The 27756-nt window shown below is 35.1% G+C and overlaps 1 protein-coding gene across 5 annotated transcripts in view; it reads right to left on the reverse strand.

Moving 5' to 3' along the window:
• The window catches only part of LOC150108442 (solute carrier family 41 member 1-like), a 294151-nt gene that overhangs the window by 108761 nt on the left and 157634 nt on the right, over positions 1 to 27756 (reverse strand). For all 5 annotated transcript variants that reach the window (XM_090390787.1, XM_090390785.1, XM_090390786.1 and 2 more), the window contains exon 3: positions 21294 to 21798. In XM_090390787.1, coding sequence (XP_090246913.1) covers positions 21294 to 21719 — 426 coding nt within the window. In that variant the 5' untranslated portion in view covers positions 21720 to 21798. The remainder of the gene's footprint in view (positions 1 to 21293; positions 21799 to 27756) is intronic.

The raw sequence follows: 27756 nt of genomic DNA on the forward strand, positions 1-27756 counted from the left end.
GGCCAAGTGGTTAGTGTATCTGCTCTCCAGCCAAAAAGTTGTGGGTTTGAATCCCACCATGGGCAATGGATGTTTGTGATGGTCTGCGAAAATACTAGTGGTGATGAGCAATAGATGCCATTAGTGAATATGATGGTAGTTGTGGTTTGCTGGAGACAGTTGTAGAGCAGGTGCCCTCCCTCGATGAGTCTTTGGACTCCTTGGAGGTGTCATGTAATAATAATAAATAGATGTTTGACTAACTACTTCAGCATTAAATTTTGCAAGATGGGAAAGTATTCCAGCCAGCATGATCCAATTTTCCACACAGGCATCTGTGTAGAAGAATAAGGTTCTTCCTGTGAAGACATCGCTTCTGTAGTTGTTTATTAGACACATATTCACAAGAATATGTAATACTGATTATTGCAAATATTTCGACCAGAAACTAAACTGGTCATCATCAATCAGTGCATCAACATAATCACAAGTTAGAACAAAGAATGTTAATCCTATTTACAGAGCTAAGCTACGTGCTGGAATGCAGCCTTGTAGGTGGTTACAAAATAAAATAAGGCTACAATTCAAGCCACCCTTGAAATAAAAATTAAATTTAAATAATGAACTGAATAACAGTATTATATAAACATTCAAATTTTAAAAATAAAGGGGAAGGAATATACTATTGCCTGTAGTGTAAAGTGCTCCAGCACTCTTTAAATAACTGCTCAAACCTGAACCTGCTCCAATGTAAAAGGAAAAGGAGACCAGAGGATACTGTGGTCAATGTCCACTTCATGTTGAGCAAGGCCAGATTTTTCAGTTTTATTTTGTTGTTATAAGACTGGTGTAGTCTTTTTTTTCAACAACATCCAGCTTGTTCAAAGTACAAGCAGAGGCAGTCACACCAAACGTGGCAAATGTTAGGAAGAGAGAGAGAGAGGGGGGACTAAAAAAAATAAAAATAAAAAATAAAAAAAATTCACAGATGTTCTCTTCAACATTCCAAATGAGCAGCTGAAAGATGACAAGGCAATGGAGCAGATCATAAGATCTATTGCATAAGAAAATGAGTAGTTAAGCATATGGAAAAAGGTAGACTCTATTATTAAGAAGGGCGAGGTCATGACTGTCAAGCATTTGCTCAATGATGACCTCACCTGTGTAGAAGAATTGAGCAAATGCTCAACAATCGTGACCTTATCCATTATGTTGGCACTATCCCAAAAAAGTGTTGTTCCATTAGTCATGAGAAGCAGAGGCTGAGGCAGTTGCAATATAAGATTATCAAGTTCAGTCTCATTTAACTTGCAATCCAGTGGTAAATAAATGGAACATATTGTAATAAAAAAAAAAATCACATAGATATGTGAAATGGTATTACTTCCATAGCAGTATTAAGCTGGACAGGTTGGAAAGAAGTATGATTGCCTACTAGGACAGCTACTCCACCATGAGCTAGGATATCTCCATTTCTGTCTTTATGAAACACAGTAAAATATCTTAAGATTGAATTCTCACTGAGTTTTAAATGTCTCCTGCAGCAGAATCTTGATATCAATGTTATGGAGAAATCCACGAAAGTTTCACTGTAGAAATTTTCCTATTGAATATGGAGATTTTCAACCAGTAAAATCAAATTATAAGGAATATATTGGGTTTATTTGGCTGTATTAATACAAATAAATGAAACTAATTTTGATGCACATACTTGTGGCTTCTTCTTCTGGGTTAAGATTAGGTTGAACAAAAAAATTAGTTATTGTTCAGTGATGTGTGCACGATGGTTAACTGAAAAGCTGTGGTGTGGAGAACACTGAAGTGTAGAAGGATGTTTTGATTCCAATAGACAAGATTTTGATCAGGCTGCATATGGATACTGTGCACAGATTTGGTCACCAAGTTTTCAAAAAAGGATGATGAGATGTTGGAGAGGGTCCAGAGACGATTGACTAAGTTGGTTACTGGTCTCTGGAATGTGGAATATGAGAACAGATTGAGAGAATGAAAATTATAGAGCCTAGTGGATAAAAGGAAGAGGGGAGACATAATCGAAATGTATAAGTTGATAAGGGGCAATTACCAAATTACCATGGATGAAATTTTTCATAGAATATCTGGAGGCAAGAATCACAGGTATGGTCTCTGCCAAAGGGCAAAGACCATACCTGTGATTCTCGTCTCTGTGATGTGGTCTCTGCCCTGACACATACCTGTGTCAGGGCAGAGACCACACCTGGAAGTTGTATAAGGTGGGTGTGAACAAGGGGCAAGGATAAGATTTTTTGCATGGAGATTGGTGGGCGATTGGAATGCATTGGAATGACACTGACCAACCAGTTTGATTGTAGTGTAGCTTGTTTCCTGTGTATAGTTGTATGCTCCAGAAGATGACCTTGACATAAAGGTCGAAACATCGAATGTAGGTTTGTTATATTAAACCAAAGTTTTTATTCAAACATGGTAGTCGTCTCCATAATTTTCAAAAATGCATTCGGATCACTGTAAGCCTAAAAGAAAGAAGCACATTCGAAACAATCTCAAGAATTCTCAATAAACATAAACTACGCACTACATTCAGACCATGTAGCAAATTAGCTACCCTCATCTGCTCACCCAAGGACAGCATTCCTCCTTTATCACATCCAGGAGTCTACCAAGTACCCTGCTCATGTAATCGAGCCTACTACGGTCAAACAGGAAGAACTGTGAACATCCGCAAACATAAAAGATACGTCTGGAATTATCATTATGGGAAGTCGGGCCTAGCAGACCATGCTCTGGATACCCCTGCACACAGGATCAACTGGAAAAACACAAAAGTACTACACAGAAACCCGTATAAATCAGAGAGATTGTTCTTAGAGGCGACAGAAGCCCTAAAACACACTCCAAATCTCAACAAATATAGCTGTATTAACTTGCCGAAGATCTGGTAGACAGTCATATTAAGAAAAAACTAGCACTTTTCTAGGACTCTAGTAATATGTGATAGCTCCATTTTTTTTTTCTTTTTCAGATAGAGGGTGCCAAAATCAGGACTCTAGTCTTTGTGTTGCTGCTACAATTTTGTTTAAGTACACCATGTTGTTATAGTCTTGCGTATTGTGACAGTGTTTTTGTGCTCTGAAGATGCTGGTTATAACACCAGCGAAATATCAGCAATAAGTTAATAAATGAATTATTTACTTAGTTTCTGTGTTCTATTATATATCGTTAAAATAAACAACATGTTCGACGAACACATAAGTCTGTCCACACGCCTAAAAGAAAGAATTAACTATATGTATAGTAAAATTCCTATATCTGATAAAAAAAATAGTATACCAGTTTTAATTTAAAAAATATTACTTAATTTCTTGCAAAAATTTCAAAACAAGATAAATTTGATGCATCAGATAAATCTACCTGAATGTATGAGGGTAAGCTTAAAATAACTTAACACACACACACACACACACACACACACACACCAATGGAAAGGAGCATGCAAGATGGGTATGATCTATACACAGCCAAGCAAGAACTAGTACTCCATGAAACCTGTGCAGATCAGCTTACCACAGTTTGATTATAGGCATTATGTAATTTTATTGGCCTTTTCTATTCTACGTTTGCTACCAAGATATTAACTTTTGTCTTATGAAGTTAATCTTACTGTAATCTGTACGAGAGAGGCAAATGTTAGTATTTTAAGGAATAAGCCGAACTAGCTTATGAACATGACTGATATACGGGATTTTTAAATGCCTGTAAAGAAATTTAGAATTAGCAAATAGGTGTAATAATACACACAATAGCATCTCAAAGTTGCAGGCAGCCTAGTTTCCGATCAAAAAGAGTTTAGTAGGTCTTTCAGTATATCTTACCATGTCTCCAAGCTGGGTCATGTTTTTCCAAATCAAAGAAAAGCAATACTAGATACTCATGTGGAAAGCACCTATAATTGATGTTCCCATCTTATTAAATGGTGTAACATTAAGGGCATTTGTCCTTAATGTTACAACATTACATGCAAAGAAGATCTTGCACAGACAGAGAAGGGCTACTGTGTAATAATTTGTTGGGATTTTTGGATCCTCACATGGCTTGAGAAAGGCACTTATAATTGTCCTTTGTTGACCCCCCCCCCACACACACACAGAAAAAATTCTATTCAAAAAGACAAACTGATCAGTTCAATGATGTTCAGCCATCTATGATGGATGTCATCTGGTCCTACAGCAGATGGTTGATATTGAAGCAAATGAAAGCAGCTTTGTTTTCTTGACTGGCCTGTTGTAAACCTTTGGATTACTCAAAGAGAACAGAATTGGGAGTTTTTTCCTACTTTGCTTATTGGGAATAGGAATTTCAAGGAGTAAAAAAATACTGTGAACAGTTTGGCAATGTTCTTATTGAGAATATCTGCAAATGTTTTTGGGCAAGCAACTGTGATTCTGGTCATTTCCAAGACTGAAAATGGGTGTGCAGTCTATCTGGTGATAGATATAAATCGAATTAATGAATCCTTCTGGCTGACAGTAGAATTATGCTTGGGTGTGGGCACACATCTTAAAGTAATTAAGTTTTGTAATTGGATATCTGTGGAAGATGCTTCAAACATTGTTTTGGAGTTTCTTGGTTCTCATTCTCAGTTCCACCATGATTTGGAAAAGGCAGAAATCTCTATTTTCCACCATGATATCTGTGATGATGTACATGGTTGTCCATGTAAGAGTGGATATCCACTCCAAACAATTTTCTACTTCCCAATTTACCAGGAAGAGCAGTGAATATTCGAGAAGACATGTGGAAAATGTTACTTCTAGTATTTAAGACAAACATTGGTACCAAGCATGCACTTAATCCTCCTTCCTAGTTTATACACCACCACCCAGTATTGCAACATTCCAATCTCCAATTACAAGCAATAGTGGAAGAAAGGCAACTGCAAACAAGAGATCAAGTCATCCTGAGACATTTGCACCAGGTGATAGATGCAGTCTACTGTAATAAAAAGGTACAAAAGGGAAATGACAACTGCCTTTATAACTCCTCTATACAAAGGTCTATCCCAATAATAAATGTACCACAATGTATGATCCTCACTTGACTTCAAATAGGTTTTGGTTGCAAGAAAATGACCACTGGCTTATTTTTCTGCAAAAGAACCTTGATATCAATGTTTTGGTGGAATTCATAATTATAAGAAGATAAATATTTGTCTAGTGGGTCCACCTGGCTTCTGGTTTTTGAGAGAGATTTGTTTTTCTTGGTACTGAATTTTTCCTTTTAGGGAATTGTGGATAAATAGAAGATTAATATGAAGGTGGAGGCAAAATGTTCTGGAGACTATTGAAAATGCTTAGAAATGGAGGAAACAATTGCATAAAAGGAATCAAAGTTGATAAAGGTGACATGAAAACAAGATAAGGATATCCTAGATGTCTGGAGTAATTACACCCAATTCTCTATTTACACGATAGATTGGTTCCACCATTGTGAAAAAGAATAGAGTGCATATGAAAAAATAGAAGAATGATTCCAGATATGAAATCCCAATACGAACAATAAGTTATTTTCAAACAAAACATACGAAAATCATTGAATAAAACTTTATTCACCGTCACTTTCTGATAGTAGCTGCATTCTTTTGTGAGAGACTGGAATTTCATTGACATCTTGTTTTGACTAGAACTTTGTATAATTCTTCATATTGCACCATACATGACTTCAGTCATGAATGGGGAAATATGAAGAATTATACAAAGGATCATGTGTAAGAAAATGACTTTGCAATTTACTAGCCATTTGAAGCCCGTCTTTAATTAACTTGCAGTGAGTGGAATCTCTTCATCTTATCACGTTTTTCTTTTTCATCAAGATTCTCAAGGACAGCTTCTATTATTTCGTCATCACTAACAACCTTGTCAACAATTGACTCTTCAATATCTGCAGATGAAAAATTATCAAATCCTTCTCCACCAGCTGCATGTGCTAATCTGATGATATTGGGATATTCAGTTGTATGCAAAAGGTCCGAGGTTTTTCTTTTTCACACATTCTGGCCAAGTAGCTTTCCAGCATGCATTTAAAGTTGATGGTTTCAATTCTGATAACACCAACTTAACAAGTTTGATGCAATCCAAAATATAAAATTTCTTCCTCACATTAATAACTGTCAGTAAATTATCCTTATCTAGTTTATCCAAAATGTATTGGAATGCTCTTATGTAGTAAGTTTTGAAGGTAGCAATCACACCCCTGGTCTAGCAGTTGTATTAGGTGGCAGAAAACAAAATTCCACATTCAGGTGTTCAAAACATGATTATAGACAAAGCCAGGCACATTGTCTATAATCAATAAAACTTTAAAGTCTGGATTTTTTCCCCCATCAAATAGCGTTTAACATTTGGAACAAAACATTGATGGAACCATTTGCTAAAAATTCCTTTTGTAACCCATGTTTGCCTTCCGGTGCACTGGTAACATGTTGAAATCCACACCTTCCATTGCCTGCTGTCTTAGGGATCAATTAATGAGTAAAAGTTTTAATATACGATCTCCCGAAGTATTGCTGCAAAATAAAGTCGCAAAGCTGCTTTAAACCCACCAACTTTTTGGTAATTTCGCTGTATAAGTTCTAATTAGCATTATTTTCCAAAAAAAGCCGGTCTCGTCTGTGTTCCAAACTTGATCAGGAGTGTAGCCACCATTTTCAATAATTTTAGACAATTTGAAAGAAATTCCTTAGCTGCCAGCTCATCTGCAGATGCAGCTTTTTAACATTATGAAGTGCATATATTTTGAGAAAATTTTAAGTCAACCTGTGCTTGCAGAAAAATTACAATTGTTTAATGTTGTTGGCTCCTTTTCCCTAATCTGTTTGTACAACTGTAATGCTTTCTGTTTGATGACATTTCTATCTAAAGTATTCCTTTTTTGTGAGCAATCTTCTATCCACACCACTAGGATAGAACCTTTTCCATCTTCAGTACGATGAAGACTTGGCACCTAATTTTGTTCCGCAAAGAACAGTTTCTAAAGAAACAGCTTTTCTTTTCTTCTGTCCAATTGAATTATCTGACATCATGATTAATGGGATAATGTTATGCAAATATCTGAAAATAATAATTAATTTTACCAATTTGATATCACATGTACAAAACTTCAAAATTTAATACATACTTGTATAATTACACAAACAAAACTTTCATGAACAAAATACAAGACGTAAACATTCTGAGTTATAAACAAGAAATGATTGTTTAGCAAACAGCTTAACTCCTTCCAAGCAGCCTTATATAGGCAGGCCTCCTGTAACGGACAGCTTAACTTCGAGGAAAATCAGCATAACACCCTTTTTAACAGAACTGAATTCAAACAGAAATTTTAAAAATAAGCACTATTAATTCAAAATATTCCATGTAAAAATAGAATTGCTTTTGTTTTCTAAACCATGTTAAAAAAAGCCTTGTAAAAAGGGAATTAGCTGAACTTTGAAAGATTTATACAAAACAAACAAAACAGTAATAGAAAATTTAAAAGGAATGCAAACAGGAAAAAATATATATATATATATTCCTGTTTGCATTTTCAAGAATGCTTACATAAATGCAAAAAAATGGAGGAGAAACTTGAACAAGTTGGGTTGAGGCCAAACAGGTTACCAAGATCAGATTTTCACTTCATGACAAATGGTTGAGAAATCATGAGAATATTACAAGGATCTGTAAAGTTTTGCAGATCTGGAAAGGCATATGACAAGGCTTTTCAAAAACACTACAATTATATGAGGTAAAAGAAGCATTGTACAAAGCAATATATAATCTATATTTAAGCTGTAATAAGCAAGCAGTTAGGACTGAAAGAAATACAGGAAGACAATCTGATGTAAAATCAGGAGTAAGACAAGAATGCACATTATTTCCATTCTTATTCATCATCAATATCAATTGCATTATGTAAGAAAGTAGCATTAAACATGATTTGAGGTTTCAAAGGCAAGAATGATATTCCTGGTCAGTATCAGGCCGATATCCCTATTTATCAGACTTCTCATAGCTGTCACTCAACCTTTTAATTTGGAGAAAATCTCACAAGGAGAGCAAGGTCTCGTTAATATCACTCTTCTGGACAATTTCAAAGTTATGCCAGGTTACTGTGATTGACTGGGAATATTCCCCGCCCCCCATCCCATCAATACCAAACAGAGGAGTTTTTCTGAATTTGTTCAAGATGTTTTTAAACAAAGCATCTCCTGAAGAGAATTAACAGATTGCAGGTATACTATGAAATCTTTGGGATAAAGAAAGGCGACATTTTCTCAATGGGAAATGTCACCTATTATATCAGCAGTATCCATGAGGTTTCTCCTTCTGTTCTTGTGATTTGGCTTGATTAGGGTCCCTGGTATACCAGAGGATGAATGACTCATCCAAAAATCCAGAGATACACATGGATGCCCATTATTCCACAAACGTTTAATGCACTTGCAAAGTGAGATGCCAGGATTACCCGGAACAATATACTGGCACTACACAAGCCTTGGATCCTATCTCTGGACAAGATTCAAGAAAACAATGGGAAAGGACTTATTATAACCATACTGACCCTTGCAGGCAAGCCCATTAGCCAAATGTTTTGCAAGACGACATGGCAAAAAAAAAGCACTGTGTGCATAGTGCCAGTATCCCTTTCTGGATGTTCACACATCACACTGCGTGATGAATTGGAGAGACTTTCCAATAGTAGGATATCCACCAACTGGTACTTCACATGGAGGGTTTCACATATCATTAAGTTACCTCTAGCATTCATGAAAAAAAAAAGTTATATCAACATGATTTAAACAAGAAAATCTATGAAGATAGTGAAGTGCTAGCTATGTTAACAAGTTTAATTTTTATTAGTATAATCAAAATACCTTATAATTAATGAGAATTGAAATGAAGTTATACTATAACTGCTAAAAGAAGCATTCTGAAGATATTACAGCAAGAAAGATCAAGCTAGTATGCTAATATTCTAACTATGCCCTCTAGGTGCAGGAAAGAGTGGAAGGTTTTGTTTTTTGTGGAGGGCAATAATTATGATCAAATTTATTAAATGTAGCATTTCATAGTATTCCAGCAGTAAACTTATACATTAATTCACCCATGATATTAAGCAATAGATAATTCAGAAACCCTGCTCTTAAGAACAATATAGCGTTTACCTCACCAGGCCAATTCAGGCTACCAACAGCAGCAGCAAGCCAGTGGTCTGAGACAAATTTGATCACCTGAAGACATTCACAAGCTTTCATGACAATATCAGAACTCAAACCCACAGCCTGATGGTTGAGAGGTACACACACACACACACACACACACACACCATTATACAAAATTCTGGAAAAGCCAATTTCCATTCTGGGAATTGGCTTTTCCAGAGTTTTGCATAACATTAGATTTTAGGAAATTATTTTCCCTTATATTCTTCCAAAAGAGTTTAAGATAGTGGTTTTTTCCATCTTCCTGGTTTGAGGATACTGAGCACATGATCTACTGGTTCACATTCTTTGTACTGATTTATACATATAAAACTTTGACATCTTTATTAAGCTACAAATCTATCACTGTCCATAATAAACAAGTTTACATTGAGCATTATGTAGTATCACTAGTACTGATAATGGATGAATTTCATCTTAGGGAAGCAGATAAGGAAAATAATTATAAAGAGAAATACATTGTGTTTATTAACCCATAATATAAAAATGAAACCAGACTAGTCTATGAAGATAGTGAAGTGCTAGCTATGTTAACAAGTTTAATTTTTATTAGTATAATCAAAATACCTTATAATTAATGAGAATTGAAATGAAGTTATACTATAACTGCTAAAAGAAGCATTCTGAAGATATTACAGCAAGAAAGATCAAGCTAGTATGCTAATATTCTAACTATGCCTAACTACTTGTGGCTTCTGAGTTAGGATGATACAATGAAAGGGTAACACGAAATATAACATTACTAAAATACAAAACATGTAAGAAGTGTTACAATACAAGTTGAAACAGAAACCACGTGTAGTGTGGAAGCTAGCATGGTTAGCTTTTGTTCAGTGATATGTGAAAGACTGTTGGCTGAAAAGTTAGTCTAACATATGGAAATATCTAATGAACCATTTCTAAATATCACACAAGATCATTTCTTGGTTCATACTGAGTGCGACTTGTGAACAGATGACTATAGTCGATTCTTTTATGTTATGAGCAGTGAAGGTGTCCTCTATGTAAGGCATGGAGTTTTTATCCCATCGAAAGTTGTGATTGGGAAAAATGAAAACCTAGGTCAATATGTCTCCTCTGTTATTAACATCTCCAATATGCTCTTTCTTAAAATTCTGCCAAGGATTTGTTTAAGTTTCACACATCTGAAAAAGGCATATGACAAGTATGAAGAGAAAACTTTACAAAATGCTACAGTTATATAATGTATATAGGACATTATATTGAGCAATACCTAGTCTCTAAGGTGTAAGTCAGCAGTTAGAATTGAAGATGGTACAGGAAGATGGTTTGATATTATATCAGGTGTGCAACAAGTGTGCACATTATCTCCACAGTTATTCATTACCTATATTATTATTACGTAACACCTCCAGGGAGGCCAAAGACTCATCGACCTACTCTACAACTCTGTCTCCACCACTCCAGCAACCACCTACCTCAGCTACACCAACGCCATCTACTGCTGACCACACCACTAGTATTTCACAGGCAATCACAAACATCTATATTCATGGTGGGATTCAAACCCGCAGCCTTTTGGCTGGAGAACGGATACGCTAACCACTCGGCCAACCAGGCGGCACTGATATCAAATTAACGTTAGTTCTTTACTTTATGCAGATGTTATACTTCTGAATAAATCCAGTACAAGTCTGAAAGATTTTCATGACTAAATGAATAACTGCTGTAAGAAATATGAAATGAAAACAAATACAGTGGAAACAGGTAGAAATATTGAAAACATCAACTGCAGAATGGCAAACCCATAGAACAAGTAAAACATCAACTGCAGAATGGCAAACCCATAGAACAAGTAAAACATTTCAGCTATTTAGGCACAATTTTTAGTCAAGATGGCAAGTTAAATATGGACACAGACAACAGAATCAGTCAAGCTGGTATAGTAGGAAGTCAGCTGAAGAAATTTATAGGGAATAAGAAAGAATTTAGACAAGACACTAAATTAGTTGTATACAAGACAGTGATTGAAGCAATTCTAACTTATGGATCTGAGAGCTGGGTTAGAAATAAAAATTCTTGATCAAAGGAACTGGAGACCACAGATATGAGAGTCCTGAGAAAAATTAGGAAAGAACTTGACACTGATAGCATTTAAGAATGTGTTAGCAGAGCCAATCTCAATAATAGAAAGGAAAGATTAACAAAATAAATGTTGTTTACCAGGTTGGCAAGAAAAAGACCTAGAGAAATACCAAGATGTAGGTGGACTGATACTGTAAAAGTGCCTTAGAAGACAGAAATATAATAAGATCAGGTAATGTTGGAATCTAGACACAACAGATTAATTTGGAGGAAAATTGTTGATCAGAAGTTAGTAACATTAACTTTTTTATATAGTAATATGCTATCCAGTACACCTCCCCCCCATACACACCATCTAAATTTCAGTAAGGAAATACCGTGAGTAGACATATTACTAACTATTATAATAACGGAATTAACTCATGTCAATTATTCTTTATTCGTAGAATTTTCACCTGGGTATCACAGGCATCAGTACAGGTACAAGGCTAATTAAACAATAACTGTTATATTAACAAAGTGCCACCTAAGTAGCTAAGATTAAATTTCCTAAATTTATTTAAATTATTCTTATTTATTTATTTTAATTATCATAATTTAAAAAAAAAATTTTTTTAATATATATATGTGTGTGTGTGTGTGTGTGTGTGTGGAGAAAGTATTTTACCTTTGGTATAATAAATGTTAAAGATACCAAGCTATTTTAAACCTGATTTTACTCCATTTCCCAAGTAAGCAAACAGACAAACAAGTCAAGTTTGCACCTGCAAGTGTTGCAAGTCTAGCTGACCCTGCATGTAGTGCAAGACCAAGGCAACTCATGGTAAAAGTAGAATAAGCTCTGATCACTAATCTTAATATTTACCCTTAATGCAAAGCACATCTCCTGGAAGAGATGTATGATGCTTTGTATTAAAGGCAAGAGGCCACAACCCCGACCAGTTATATTGAGGTCTCATCAGTGGGAGCCAGGCTAGAAATACCAAGATTTTAGTAATACAGAGCTTATAAGTATTTTACCAGAACAAGTTACCATAAGGTGTTTTAACCTTATTAAATAAAAATCTCAGGAGGAGATATAATTCTAGCCTGGCACCCACTGATGAGACCTCAATAAAGGTGGAAACCAGTCTGGGTAGTGGTCCCTTGCCTTTAATACAAAGCATCATACATATCCTCCAGGAGATGTGCTTTGCATTAAGAGTAAATATTAAGATTAGTGATCAGAGCTTATTCTACTTTTACCATGAGTTGCCTTGGTCTTGCACTACATGCAGGGTCAGCTAGACTTGCACCACTTGCAGGCACAAACTTGACTTGTTTGTTTGCTTACTTGGGAAATGGAGTAAAACCAGGTTTCAAATAGCTTGGTATCTTTAACATACATACATACATACATATATATGTGTGTGTATACAATTATATGTTAGGAAAGATTTGCTGCTTTATAAAGTATTATCTCCCACAGGGGGGAAAGACGTAAACCATCGTATCTTTAGGTTAGGGGAGTGAAGTAATGTTTCACATATTTCTTTGTATAGCCATTCCATTAGGAACCGACTTTTGTGAATGACGTTTGTCTTGTTCCACTTAACTCTGTCTGGTGTTGATGGCATGTTCTGCAATTCCAGACTGTTCGGGTTCAAGGTACTGGATGTATGACTAGAAGAACCGATTAGAAGAGCACTAGTCGTACATCCAGTACCTTGAACCCGAACAGTCTGGAATTGCAGAACATGCCATCAACACCAGACATAGAGTTAAGTGGAACAAGACAAAAGTCTGTTCCTAATGGAACAGCTATACAACGAAATATGTGAAACATTACTTCACTCCCTTAACCTAAACAGATCCGATGGTTGAAGTCTTTCCTCCCTGTGGGAGATAGTACTTTATAAAGCAGCAAATCTTTCCTAACATATAATTGTATACACATATATATTAAAAATAAAATAAATAATTATGATTGAATAATTAAATAATTATTTAATAAATAAATAACTAAATAAATCTAAATAATTAAAAAAATAATTTAAATAAATTTAAGAAATTTAACCTTAGCTACTTAGGTGGCACTTTGTGAATATAACAGTTATTGTTGAATTAGTCTTGACCTGTACTGATGATGCCTGTGATACTCAGGTGAAAATTCTATGAATAAAGAATAATTGACGTGAGTTAATTCCGTTATTATAATAGTAACACACACACCATCACTGAGGATACATATCAGGAATTTGACATGCTCTTTCCAATTTCCAAACTTCAATGCTTATCCTATGTAAGAAAGGCTGCAAAAACTTGGAATAATATTATTACTTTTTTGTAGAAAAGGCTGTGGTCTTGAAAGACACTCTTATGCTATGCGATTTCAGGAGACTAGTGATCATGAAAGTCTACCAATGTAAGGGCTAGAGAAACAGAAGTTCTGTAGAGAATAGTACGTTTTGTATGATTTTCTTAGAATATGTGCAGTACACAAGTAATCTAGTTTTCCTTTATCTCTTGTGATAGATCACTCTTTAACGTATATCTAATCCCTAGTTTGTGATATACGGTACAATCAGGATGAGCATAGGTAACAACCTGTATAAGTGGGCTTGCAGTATACACTAAGAGAGAAATCCCATCCAGCTTTTTTTTTTTTTTTGGGGGAAAGTTAAAAAACCTTACAAGTAAGTTGTATCGTGCCTAAGTAGCTGAAATGTTTCACTTGTTCCACAGGTTCTCCATTCACAACACAGTTGACATTTTCAATGATTCTGACTATTTTCATTGTCTTTGTCTTTTTATTGCTGACCTTCATACCATATCTATTACAACGGCTATTCAATTTAGTCAGAGAATCTTGCAGACTTATAGCGGATTTATTTAGAAGTATAACATCATCCGCATAAAGAAAAGAGCTGACATTAACATCAACAATTCTGATATCATGTTTAATACCACTTTCCTTCATAATGTGATCCATATAGATAATGAATAACAGAGGGGATAATGTACATCCTTGTCTCACACCAGATTTAACATTAAACCACCTTCCTGTGTACTTCCTTCAATTCTAACTGCCAACTTACAACTCAAATAAAGACTAAGTATTGTTTGATATAATGCCCCATTGACACCATATAACTGTAGCATATTGAATAGCTTTTCTCTTGGCACCTTGTCATATGCCTTTTCCAGATCGACAAAACTTAAACACAGATCTTTGTTATATTCCCACTTTTTCTCAACTATTTGTCGTAAAGCGAAGATCTGATCCTGACAGTCTCTATTTGGCCTGAATCCAGCTTTTTCTTCCCCAAGCTTTCTTCAACAATTCTTCTCAACTGTTTCTCAAGTATACTTGCATAAATCTTGTCAGGAACAGTCAGTAGGGAAATACCTCTGTAATTCTCACATTGTTTTATTTCCCTTTTTATATATGGGTACTATGAGAGCTCTACTCCAATCATCAGGAATTCGTCTCTCTGAACTATGCAGTGCAGCCATTGTAAGACTTTTATACCACCATACTTTCGGCATTTTCTGGTCGAATATCATCTACTCCTGCTGCCTTTCCACATTTCAAGCCTTTGATGGCTTTTCTGATGAAATATTATATTTCATTTAGCAATTTTTTGAAGTAATTACTCTATACTTCAAGGATATCTTTTTCTCCCATTTTCATGTCACCTTTATCATCTCTAATTCCTTTTACAGCACTCTTTCTTCCATTTCTAAGCTTCTTTAACAATCTCCAGAATATCTTACACCTTCTTGATATTTATTTTCTATGTTCTTGCCAAAGTCCTCCTATGGCTTTTGTCTAGCTAGTTTTACACGGTGTTTAGCTTTCTTACATTTGTCTCTGTATTCTCTAAGAGCACAAGCCGACTTATTTGACAGGAACTTTTGATAAGCTTTCTTCTTTTCCTTCACTGCCTCTTTAACTTCTTGTATCCACCATGGAGTTCTCATTTTTCTATCCTTGCAGACAACCTCACGACATGCCTCTCTAGCTGAATCAATCAGGATTTTCTTGAAGGCTTGTTACTGAATCTCCAAGGTTTGGTTTCTGTTCTTAAACTCTTTCATTTTTTCTTGAATAATCTTTGTGTATTTTAGTCTATAGCTCACATCTGAGAGCTGCTCAACTTTTATTCGCTTGAAAACTTTCTTACATGTCATTCTTTTCAATATGAAATTCAATTTTATCCTACTCAACACCAAATAGGGATCACTTCCAATTTCAAATCCTCTGTACACTCTGGTGTCCTGCACCAGGGAGAAAACATCACTATCAACAATAACATAGTCAATAAGACTTTTCTTATTCCTTGCCTCTTCTCTCCCTGTGAATTTGTGCACATTTTTATGTTAGAACACGGTGTTAGTAATAACCAGTCCATGTCCTGAGCAGAAATCCAACAGGTATTTGCTATTATTATTAGCTTATATCTGACAATTATTTCCTTCTCTACTATTTAGATCCCTAACAAGGACCAACGTTTCCTTTTTCATTGTGTCAGTTGCTTTCTCTAAAGCCTGAAAAAATTCCTCTACTTCTTAGTAGAACCTTCTGTGGGACCATAGGCACAAATAAGTCTCATTGTCCAATTCCCCATTCTGATATTTGTCCACATCACTCTACTTGAGACGGACTGCCATTCAAGAGATTAGATATTAAGATTAAAAAAAACTTGGGTAAGGTAATTTTCCTTCATTTTTAAGTTCCAAAGTGAATTTTATTTTCTGGTGAAGGGAATGGTTAGACAAAAAAAAATCGTGCAACTCAACACTATTTCCAGTCGAAGACTCCATCTACAAATTGAAAAAGTTTTTTTTTTTTTGTTTGTTTGTTTGTAGATGTGAGGAAATATTTTTCAACTTTTCCATGAATAAGTCAATACATGGAGACAGAGCTTCCCATTACAAGGCCAGATAACTGCTTGTAAATTTTCCCATTCCATCTGAAATAATAATTGGAGTTGAGACAAATACCTAAAATATGAAGGGAACACATCTCTTTCCAAGTTAAAAAAGAACAAGGATACTGTAATGCTAGGATACTAAAAGCTGACAAAAGGCAATTCAACTGTCATCATGGATAAAGCCAATTACATGTCTACGATTTACCTTTTACTCTAATTCCTTAACTTATGTTCCATTAGATTACATCCCTACGTGGACAAACCATGAAGAGACTAATAATCTGTTATGCAACATACTCACTTGGTCTACATCTCTAAAGAAAAAGTTGAAATCAATACACCCTTTAACTCAATGACTATATGGAGCACACAAAGTACACAAGACTGATATTCCTTTTCAGTCAATCGTAAATGGCATCAGTGCATCTTATAAATCTAAAGAATCACACCAAATGCTTGGACTTCATTAAAAACTAAGGGAAATTTCCATGTTGCCACTGGATGTTATAGCTAGTCTAGAAAATGTATCTTTGTTCACCAATGTTCAAGTGGATGAAGTCATGGAACTTATATACAACCTGTTCCCTTCTGATTTTCATCACAATAGAAAAAGATTAAAAAAACTAAAGGAAGAATTATACTCCACTCCAACTACTTATGTGCAACAGATATTTTAAGAAAATCATACAAAAAATACTATTCTCTACTCCTGCTTCACAACACAATCTCAACGTTCTCTAGAGAATTTCTGTTTCCATCTTACATTGGTAGAATTTCAAGATCGCTAGAAAGTCTCCTCAAATCTCATGACATAAAATGGGCTTGAAAGCCACTCTTGACCACATGAGGTTTATTAAAGCACAATCCATTCTACAAACATCCTGGGGTTGATGTTCCATGTACTTGTAGCCTTTCTTACATAGAACAGAGATCTAGAAATTTGGAAATTAGAGCATACTGGAGACATCAATAATAACAGAGAAGACAGCTTGGAACTAGCTTTTCATTTCTCTCTCACACACACACAATGTGCAACCTAACCTTACATAGAAGACAGCTTCATTACTCACAATACAAAAGAATTTACTATGGTCACCTTTCACAAAGCACACTCAATAGGAACCAAGGAATAATCCGGTTTTATTAGGAATTTTTGCATGTCAGTTTAACTTTTCAGCCAACTATCTTGCAAATATCATTGAAATAATTAATCGTGCCAGCTTCTACACTCACTCATGGCTTTTGTTTCAACTTATACTGTAACAGTTCCCATGTTCTGTATTTTAGTAATGTTATAGTTCATGTTAGCCTTTCATTATGGGGTTAAAAGATTAGAAGTATACCACATTGGTGGAACTGTACTCAAGGAGATTGAAGAGGCCAGGGATTTGGGAGTGTTGGTGGATAAGGAGTTGAAGTTTAAGGAGCACATTGTAAAAGTGGCTAAATCAGCTCATCATATCATTTGGTTACTGAAAAATATTTTGACGAGCAGAGACAAGCAAGTTATTGTTCCTCTGTATCGAGCCTTGATAAGACCTCATCTAGACTACTGTGCCCAGATTTGGACACCAGGGTTTCTTCTTGATGGGGAGGAGGTGGAGAGGATCCACAGACGAGGCGACCAAGATGATAGCAGGTCTATGGAATGAACCTTATGAGAACAGGTTGAAGATTTGTGGACTGCAGAAATTGGTTGATAAGCAGAAAAGGGGTGATATGATTGAGACATTCAAATTACTGAAGGGTTTCTAAAAGATTAATTCAGAAGATATTTTTGAGAACAGGGCTAGTGGTGGGAGGACTAAGGGCTATCCATGGAAACTGGGCAAGAGCGTGGTTAGCAAGGATGTTAGAGCTAGGTTTTTTACTTGGAGAGAGTGAATGAGTGGAATAAGCTGCCAAAGTCTGTTGTGGTGCCATGACTGTGAATAAGTTCAAGGCAAAGTATGATAGATAATGTGTGAATGTTGAATAGTTGTTCTTGATATGATGTTAGAGCCTCCCTCGATGAGTCTAAGGACTCCTTGGATTTGCCCGTAATAATAATAAATTATATTATTTATCTTAATTCAGAAGATGCTACAGGTATCTATGGCAAAACTAGTCTGCTTTCATTTTTATATTACAGCCAAATAAGCCCAATGTATTTTTTTCTTTATAACTGATTTTTACTGGTCGAAAGTCCACATATTCATCATAGGGAACCTAGTTTAACACGTTCGCTGCCACGCTACTCCGGCATAGTCTGTTCCCGTACGCCGAGCAATTTCAGTTCTTCAAGGTCAGTAACGGTAATCTCGTTGCCGGCGGTAAGCGTCATACGAGTATACTCGTAGCTGGCTTATGTGGCTGGTTTACCAACTACGAGTATACTCGCAGTTGGCAGCGAATGTGTTAAATTAATATGAAGAGGAATATTTAATATTCCTCTTAATATTAAAGTGACATGGATAAGAGTAGCTGATGGAGTATATGTCAAGTTGAATCAAAGAAGGCAAGGTGACTAGTGGTGCATGACAGGGTTCCACAATTTGACTAATGCTTTTCAATTTATACATCAGTAATACTAGGAATTATGTGAAGGAAATAAATATCCAACCATTTGCAGCTGATGCAAAATTGAAATGTCAAAGTAAAGTAATACATTTTGGGATGAAAAAATTAAATATTGTAATATGCAGATGGAACAAGACTGCAAGAAATTTGAGACTAGGGATTCAGGGATGGTCAACAAAGTTGAAGTTAAGAGGGACTACTGAAAGTTGCAAAATTCAAATCACTTGGATATCAAGAAAAAAAAGTTTTTCCTCTTATAAGGAGCCTTGAAATGACTAAAGCTGGGCCATTGCACATGGATTTGATTACTGGATTTCATGAAAATGTGAAGTGGAAAGATTCAGAAGCAAGTGGCCAAAATTGTGACTAGCTTGTGTATGGTTCCCTATAAGGATGGATAAGGATTTATGAGTTACAAAGTTTAACTGATAGGAGGGGGAAAAAAAGAATGTGATAGAAACGTAAATCACTAAGAGTTATGAGAAGATGCTAAAAGAAATTTTCCAAGAGTAAGTGAACTGTAAAGGAGTAGAATGGGTTGTTGCTAGAGACAGCAATGAGAGCCTTAATAATCACAAAGAAGTATGATAGGCACTGTCAATTATGGTTAGTGTAGGCCTCCCACAATTATAATTACTTTACAGATTGATATTTTGTTTTATTTTAATTCTTTTGGAAGAAAATGAGTCAAGTATTGTTCTGGAGAATATATGTTACCTGCTAATTCATATGTTATTAGGAGGATATTTAATACTATTTTAATAGGTCTATATCCATTTCTAGTGAAACTAAGGTGCAATGCAACATTTTGAAGTATGCCATTTAAAACAAACTGCTCTAGGTGTATATTAGTATTTTTGTATGACAGTTGTTTAGGATGATGGTGCAAATTATTATTTAAATATCTGTGTGTGCATATGTGTAGATTTCACAATAAATCTGGGTTTCAAGCGATTAAAGTATCTAGAAAAAATAAACACTGGTTGTTGTAAATTACTACTGTTATTCTCGAGTTTAGTGCAAGTTTTTAATGCGCTTAACCAGCTGAGTCAAATAGTTTAAACAGTGAACATCAGAGAGGAAGTCATTTTTGCTTGACTCCATTAAATAGTGGAAGGGGAAAGAGTAGAGTCAAAGCAATGCCTTTAATTTGGATGTACATTTTTCATACCACCAAAATAACATGACTACATTACTAATGTTCATAGTGCAGTTATGTCAAGTAGGAATTTTTCTCAGGTTATTTGTTTTAATGTGATTTTTGTGAACAGATGTAATATCAAAGCCCACAAGTAGTTGGAATTATTTAGTTTCTCAGTTAATTTGAAATGGGAATTTAATATATGACAAACTATGTCCATCATGTTTGTGCCACTGCTTGTACAAAATATTTTATTAAATTATATGTAGGTTATCTGTATTATTATGGGCCAGAGCAATGTAATATATATATTTTTTTTATAGATTTTAGGCAACCCATATATACAGGGAATATGTGCAAGTGATGCAGATATTTACATGTTATTTCAGGTGATCAAGTTAGTACTACTTTTAATAATTTAAAATCTTCACTCTGTTGAGAAACATGATTTTCAACAAAAGTTTACTATTTTTGAATATGTTAATGCTATTTATAAAAAACACTATACCCAAATAGATATTTAAATATTAATTCCCATCATCCTACACAAATATATGGCATAATAAAAACATAACAGACAGAGCCTTTAATGACATACATAAACAGCTTTTGCTAGTAACGAATACAATTCCACAAAAATTAAATTAGTCTTTAACATACAGACTAACGAGGAAAATACATATCATTCCAAGACAGTGACAGCTCCTTACATCAGAACTTATGAATCAAAAGTGCTTAAATTACCAAGTACAACCACCTATAAACCAATATTCAAACTAGCTTCCCATATTCACTCCTCAAAAGATGAAACTCACCCAATACCAGGAGTGTATAGGATATATTGCCAATATAAACTCCATTATGGACACTGATCTGCAATTAAACAAAGAGACCACCACCAAAATTAAACATTTTGGAATCAGGATGGAAAAGTAAACCTGGCATGACTATGTGCTCGATATCCTTCATGTAATAAAGATGTAGTAGTTTTGCTAAAGAAGTGAAACTCCTCTGGAATCAGCGTATGCACTACAGAACACTAATTTAAATAAATGGCTGTAAAAAACAAGATAAAATAAAAAATTCTTTAAGTCTCATTCTCTGCCAAAAATAAACCTTCCAACCCAGCTGCAATCAGAAGGTACAGTCAAGATGGTAAGGATATTAATGTGAAATTTTGTGCTCTTATCTTTATGATTACAACGAATACACTACTCTTGAAAATATCACAGTAACTGTAGTAACTTAAATATTAATAAAATATTTTCTTTGTGGTAACCTGTTTAAACTTCCATTGTAATACATATAACAAACATAAAAGTCTAAATATGCATATAATTAAAACATAATTTTCCAGTAGAGTTTCATCTCAACTATTTTCTCAAACTGATCATACCTGAACAGTATCAAGCACCACACCAGCAGCTACAGTTCCAAACCCAGCAATAAGAAATGGAATGAACACCTGAAAAGCTATGGCCTTTAGAGATTCATCAGAATAAGAATCTTCTTTTTCATCAAGCTCGTCAACCCTATCTTCATCTAGGGTCAGCACAATATCACTATGGTCTTTCTCAGATAGTTCTGTAGTATCTTCTTTAATACTATCCTCATAAACTTCATTCACAGCACCTGTAAGAAATGTCCCATTAGCTGCCTTTCCTGGAATTGAGCCATTTGATACTGTATCAGTTTCAGGACTGTTCAGGCACATATCTTCTGGACCATTGACAGTTAGTGCCAGCAGTTCAGATTGCTCACTGTCTCCACCGGGGAGAGCTGATGTAGATAGTTCGTTTTCCTTCATGGCATGTGTTACCATTTTATAAAGAGATTTGAAATGACAATGCACAGATCTACCTCTAAAAAAAAGAAACTTTACAATTCTTTACATGTCCAACCTATATAAAAATAAAAAATAAATAAAAAAATCAGATTAACATGCTTTAAATGTTTAATAACTTAGGTTAAAAAAAGATTCTGAATAAGGATAAATATTAATATTAGAACACAAGGTATTATCCATTTCTTCTAAACAATCAATATAACTTATAAATTTGGATTATATACTTAACAGATTTCCCAGCACTACAAAGTTCCTTTTCCTTAAATAAACAATCAAGTTTGCATGTCTGACAGCTCTTAAATAATGGGGATTCTGTCACTTCTTAAATTCCAAAAACATCTTATGTAAACATTCTTCTATGCATCTCATCTTAGTATGAATTTTTAAGGCTACATGCAAAAATATTCAGTTTTTTTTTTAAATTATATTTTTGAAACATGATACCATCAAACAAAAAGAAGAATTTTTTTTCTATTCCGATTTTATTCCTATTAAGAATACTTAATAGGAATAAAAAAATAATGAAGTAACTTCTCTTTTTCATCAATGAAGAGAATCTCTGAGAAACTACCGAAACCACTATTGCAAAAGTGTACTAAAATGTGTGACCACATAAAATATTATATTTCACTTTGTAAGTGAGAAATAGCAAAAGAATTAAAGAAGTATAATTTAATATACATGTCACCAAAATGAGAACGAAATGGCAGATTCTGCTAAATAAAAATATGATGCTAAATTTAGCAATAGTAATGAAAGGAGGGATAGATATAATCTTAAACATTGAACAGGAAGATAATCTTCCTGAAAGGCATGAAATGTGCATGCACAAATATCAAACTGGAAAATTGAATAATGACTTAATTATGCCTATGGTCATGCAGAAAGTTTTACTAAGAGACAAGCAAGAGTTAAGTCAATGAACATGGCAGCTGACAAAGTTGTTCTTGTGAAACAAGAGAGTAGGAAATAAATACTAGATAGAAATGTTTGGAGAAAATATTTTGAGCACCATGTTACAACATTAAGAGATGCAAATTTCTAAAAAAAGTCAAGCTTCTGTAGGTGAACTGTATATGCAATTACAAATAATTCAAGAAAGAAAGAGTACATTTGAAAAGAAAAACTAGGGTAGACTCAGTGACAAAGTGTGTGCAATGCTAGAAAAAACCCAAAATTCATAGTGGACCAAGTTGAAAGCAGTCCTAAAAAAGAAAACACTGAAAGTAACTAAGAAATAAGTCAGCAGATGCCCTGATAAGCAAGCTAAGCCAAAAGTATCAAACAAGTCATGAGAATAATTTGGTAAGAATATAAGATATCAACAAAGGAGGATAAAATGATAAAAGAGGCTGCTACTATGTGTGTGTGTGGGGGGGGGGGGGGGAACCACAAGAAACTTAGAGATAGAAGAAAGCATATCATAAAAGGAATATTATAAAGGTGACAAAAAAGTTTCAATGTATATATATTAATCCCATATATACCTTCTCATGTAGGTATGTTCTTCAATCTCACGGGAGGTTGAAGAACAAACAGCACTTACTGCCATGTGTGGGGGTGAAGAAGGAGAGCAAAGAAAAGAACATTTCCTTGTGAAGTGTTAAGAAAAATTTCACAAGGAAGGCTATTCCAGAGAACATATAGATGGAATAAGAGGAAAAGGAGAAGCAACTTTGCGTTTGCAGTTGAAGTAAAAAGAGATGCTGAGCAGCAGCAGCTGATGTTTAACAGACCCAAAAGAAAGCTGAAGAATGATCACTGCCAGTTTGTTGAAGCAAATAACCAAGTACCAGCAGAAAATAGCTCAAACAGAGTCTGGATGATAATGGCTGAAGTGAATCAGTGCTAGGGGGTCATCAGCCAAATCACTAGCCTCTGGACAGCACAATAATTTTTAGGAACGTTTTGGTATAATTCCCCAAACATGTGAACAGTATTTTAAGGAAGGGCAAATTTGGGATTAGTACAGAATTGGTAGCTGAAACAGTGAAAGTGGCATCTTGAGAGAAAAAAGAATGCCTAATTTTTTAAAGACTGAGAAAGTTAATGATGTGATGTGTTTATGCTAGGAAAAGTAACACGTAAACATCAGTTCAAAGAGCTCTAAATTCTGCCTGATGATTTGGGTATTACCGAGGATAAGAGAAAGTGAGCCGAGAATCATTGATAATCATCCACAACCAGTGCCTTGAAGCCTGAGATGTTTCAACACTGCAGAACTTGTTGAATGAAGCATATTAACAACAAAGCTGTGACTAAGATTAGTGGTGATTAAAAATAGGTCATTTATATATAGGAGAAAGAGGGTAGGCTACAGAACAGAGATCTAATGTACTTCTATACTAGAAAAGCTCAGAGCAAGGAATTCATCTACTGTGACATACAGCAAATACCCAGTTCAGTAGTTTACTATCAAAGTACAGGTAGAATGAAGGATGGCAATTAACTGAGCAGGGTGTTTATGTCAAATATCAATAGTAATAGCACATTTATCCAGATCTTTCCATGGAATGTATCCAATGATGGACAATGGAGGCTATGGATCTAGAAAAATGGATCTAGGAAATAGAATGAAGGATGGCAATTAACTGAGCAGGGTGTTTATGTTGAATATCAATAGTAATAGCACATTTATCCAGATCTTTCCATGGAATGTATCCAATGATGGACAATGGAGTCTATGGATCTAGAGTGGCAAAATCCATACACTGGCAATTAGATAATGTGCTATCCAGGACTCTGAGTAGCAGAAAGGAATGACTTTCATTATTTCAAAGGACAAAAAGTAATGACAGTTGGTCAATAGTTTGACAGCAGACTTATCTTCATCCCCCCCCCCCCCATGCCACTTATCAATGCTTGCTTCCAAGCATTAGGATAAGTGGCAACTATAGATCATATACAGTGTGTAATTTCTGGAGCACAACATACAAATACAACTGGAGAGATGGTATTAAGACAGTTATTTAAGCATTCTTCTGATGTCTTTTTACCAAAAAACCACAGGAAACATTATTGTGCACTGTTTATTCTGCCATGGCTGGTCATCAAGGCAGGAGTTGGAGTAGCACACAAGCAGTTATTAACTTAGTATGGGTTAACTATCTTTCATGCATGGGATTCCTCTCTCTCATACACACAAGAATATTAGGGTTATTATTCACTCCTTGAATGAGTGGCAGAAGATGCCAGGAGGTCAGCTTTAGGTATTAACAGTGGTGCCATCTGGATGAGAGAGAAAAAGGTAGAAGCATAGATGATCAGAAGTTCGATCTGAAGGCTTTTGAAAATGCACAACTTTTACATTTGGACAGAAGGCGAGTTTTCTGCTATTGGCCTTTATAATTTGCTGCGACTAAGATTGCCAGATGAGATACTTCTGCATCTCATCTGGCTTGGAAAAGGAACCAGTTGGAGTGGTAGACATTAAGGTCACCTCAAGAGGACTATTTTAGTATTTGGACAGCTGGAATGCAAAAAGTCAAGCTTCAGGAATAAGATGAAGTACAGTAGTTTTTAAAATTTGGAGAGTAATCAATATACAGCAAATGAATATAAATGGTGCATGGAAACTTGAAGCTAAAAACCAAACATGACACTATCACCTAGTCAGTCTAGATGCAGCCACCCCCCCCCCTCAAACTAGGAAGATAATTATTTTCAAAGACAAATGAAACAAGCAATGACAGAGATCTGAGATAGGAAATATTCAAGAAGAATGTAAACATGAGTGCACATCAATTATTTGAGAAAAAAAGAAACATGGAAAGTCAAGCTGGAGTTGATATTTGACCAGAAATGCTCAAATATAGAGGTATAAAAGTTTTACAGTAGCTACATTGCATAATTCAAAAGGCATGATCTGAAGGCTGAATTCTAGGTTTGAGTAGAACCCTTATAAATAAAGCTGAATTTAAAAATGAGAGGAATTTCCCTACTGGGTTTCTAGGTAAAATTTATGCAAGCGTTGAAGGAGGCTGTGGAAAACTGTGAAAGAGATAATTGGTAAGAATGAGCTCACACACACATGCATGCGAGCGACAGGTCCCACAACTTAAGACAGCCATGTGTGGGCAAAGTGGTTAAATTAGAAAGGAATTTGTTGATTATGTTTCTTAAGTATCTGAGGGTTGTAATCACTGGGGATGAAGGAAACGAAAGAGAGGATGAGAAATTTGTTCAATGAGCATGGAGCTTCATTAACAGGACACAAACCAGTAGCCTTGTGCTCATTTGTGGTTAGCAAAAAGTGTAGGAATGATAGTGGCTAGTCCAGTGGAACAGTGCCCATGGAAATACAGAAAGACAATGCAACAGCAGACTCTCTCTCTCCAGTATGGAGGGGAAGAGAGGGAGGTCATCAGTTAAGCAGACTGCACTCTTCTGAATACAATTAAGTATTCTGGGGAAGGTCCAGGTGTACTCTTCAAATGTAAGAACAATATTCTAAGGTCAGGTGAATTTGAGCCTTATAAAATGTCAGGAGTTGAGCAGGAAAGAAGTACCATTCACAAAAAAAGAACAAGCTTTTTGAAGACAGAAGGGTCTCCAAGGACAGACTAAAGTATGATCTGTACTCTTGTCTTTCTGCCAGGAAAATGAGAAAAGGACTGCATTTTGATGGCATTAAAATTCATCAGGTTGTTATCATCCCATTTGAGAATGACAAGGAGACCAGTGTTTGAAAGCATTCGTTAAAGAGGATCTTGAAACATGAATTACCAAAAATGAGTGGAAAGTACTGTCATCAGCAGCTATGAATAAGACTGGATATGAGAGGGAGAAGATTGTTAATGTATAGAAGGAAGAGCACAGGTGAAAGCACAGAGCCCTGAGATACACATCAGAATTGCCTGAAAAATGCAATTAAAGGAAACCTTCCACCAGAAGCTGCAATGAACAACTAATGAGGAAGCTGGCAAGTTATTCGCAAAAGAAAGGAGTGAGAAAGTCACTCATGTTCCTATACCATTCCTGAGACATTACACATCTTGTTAAAAGAGTCCATCACATTGCAGAGTAAATAATACATGAATGGGTGTACTTAGCAAAATATTCAGGTAGCATTTGCCATGTTACCAAGAAAATACCCTTGGTAAATGTCATGCATACAAGCAATATGCTAAATATTTAAAAATTTACATGCAATACTACAGTGCATATATATTACAAGGATAACTATAAAAAAATAAAAACTAGGATTCTTAATTTTTATTTATTTGTTTTTTTGAAAAGTAAGTAGGAATTACATTTTTAAAGAAAGCTTTAAACAGATTGTCTTACTGTTAAAGATACCAAGCAATTTTATTAGTTAGGTTTTTAATCCTTTTTTCCAAGTAAGCAAACAGACAAGTCAGTCAAGTTTACGGCTGTACGTAGTGCAACACTAGGCAACTCGTTGTAAAGGTGGAGTAAGCTCTGATCACTTTCCTTAGAATTTTCCTCTAATGCAAAGCACATTTCCTTGCAGAGATGTATGATGCTATGCATTAAGGTAATGGTCACTACCCATATCGGTTTTGACCTTTATTGAGGTCTCGTCAGTGGGAGCCAGACCTAAAAAATGCCAAGGGTGAAGTAATACAGAGCTTATAAATATTTTACCTAAACAAGTTGCCATAAGGTGCTTTGACCTCATTAAATAAAAATCTCAAGATGAGAGTAAGATGTAGAAAGTTTTTATACCCCAACATAAAAAACTTTCCACAGATTGTCTTACTATTCAAACCTTTAGGAACTTATATCTTTAAAACTGGAGCAAAACAATGGTAAATTAAAATCCTTAGAATACAGAAGTATATTGATGCGATAGAAGAAAACCTTTCTATTAAAACGAAGAGCAATGTTAAAAATGGATGAAGTCTTCTAATCCAGATGGTATCTCTTTAGTTGTATTCGCACATTGTGCCTCCCGAGATAACACATGTCCTGTATCATTAAAATTAGTTGCACTTGCATGGAAACTATCATATCTGGTTCACTCCAACAAAAAAAAGAGGACAGAAGTCTA

The sequence above is a fragment of the Typopeltis vanoorti genome, chromosome 3 (assembly GCF_054136105.1).
Source record: "Typopeltis vanoorti isolate ZY-2024b chromosome 3, IOZ_Tvanoo_1.0, whole genome shotgun sequence".
In the NCBI taxonomy this organism is placed as follows: Eukaryota; Metazoa; Arthropoda; class Arachnida; order Uropygi; family Thelyphonidae; genus Typopeltis; species Typopeltis vanoorti.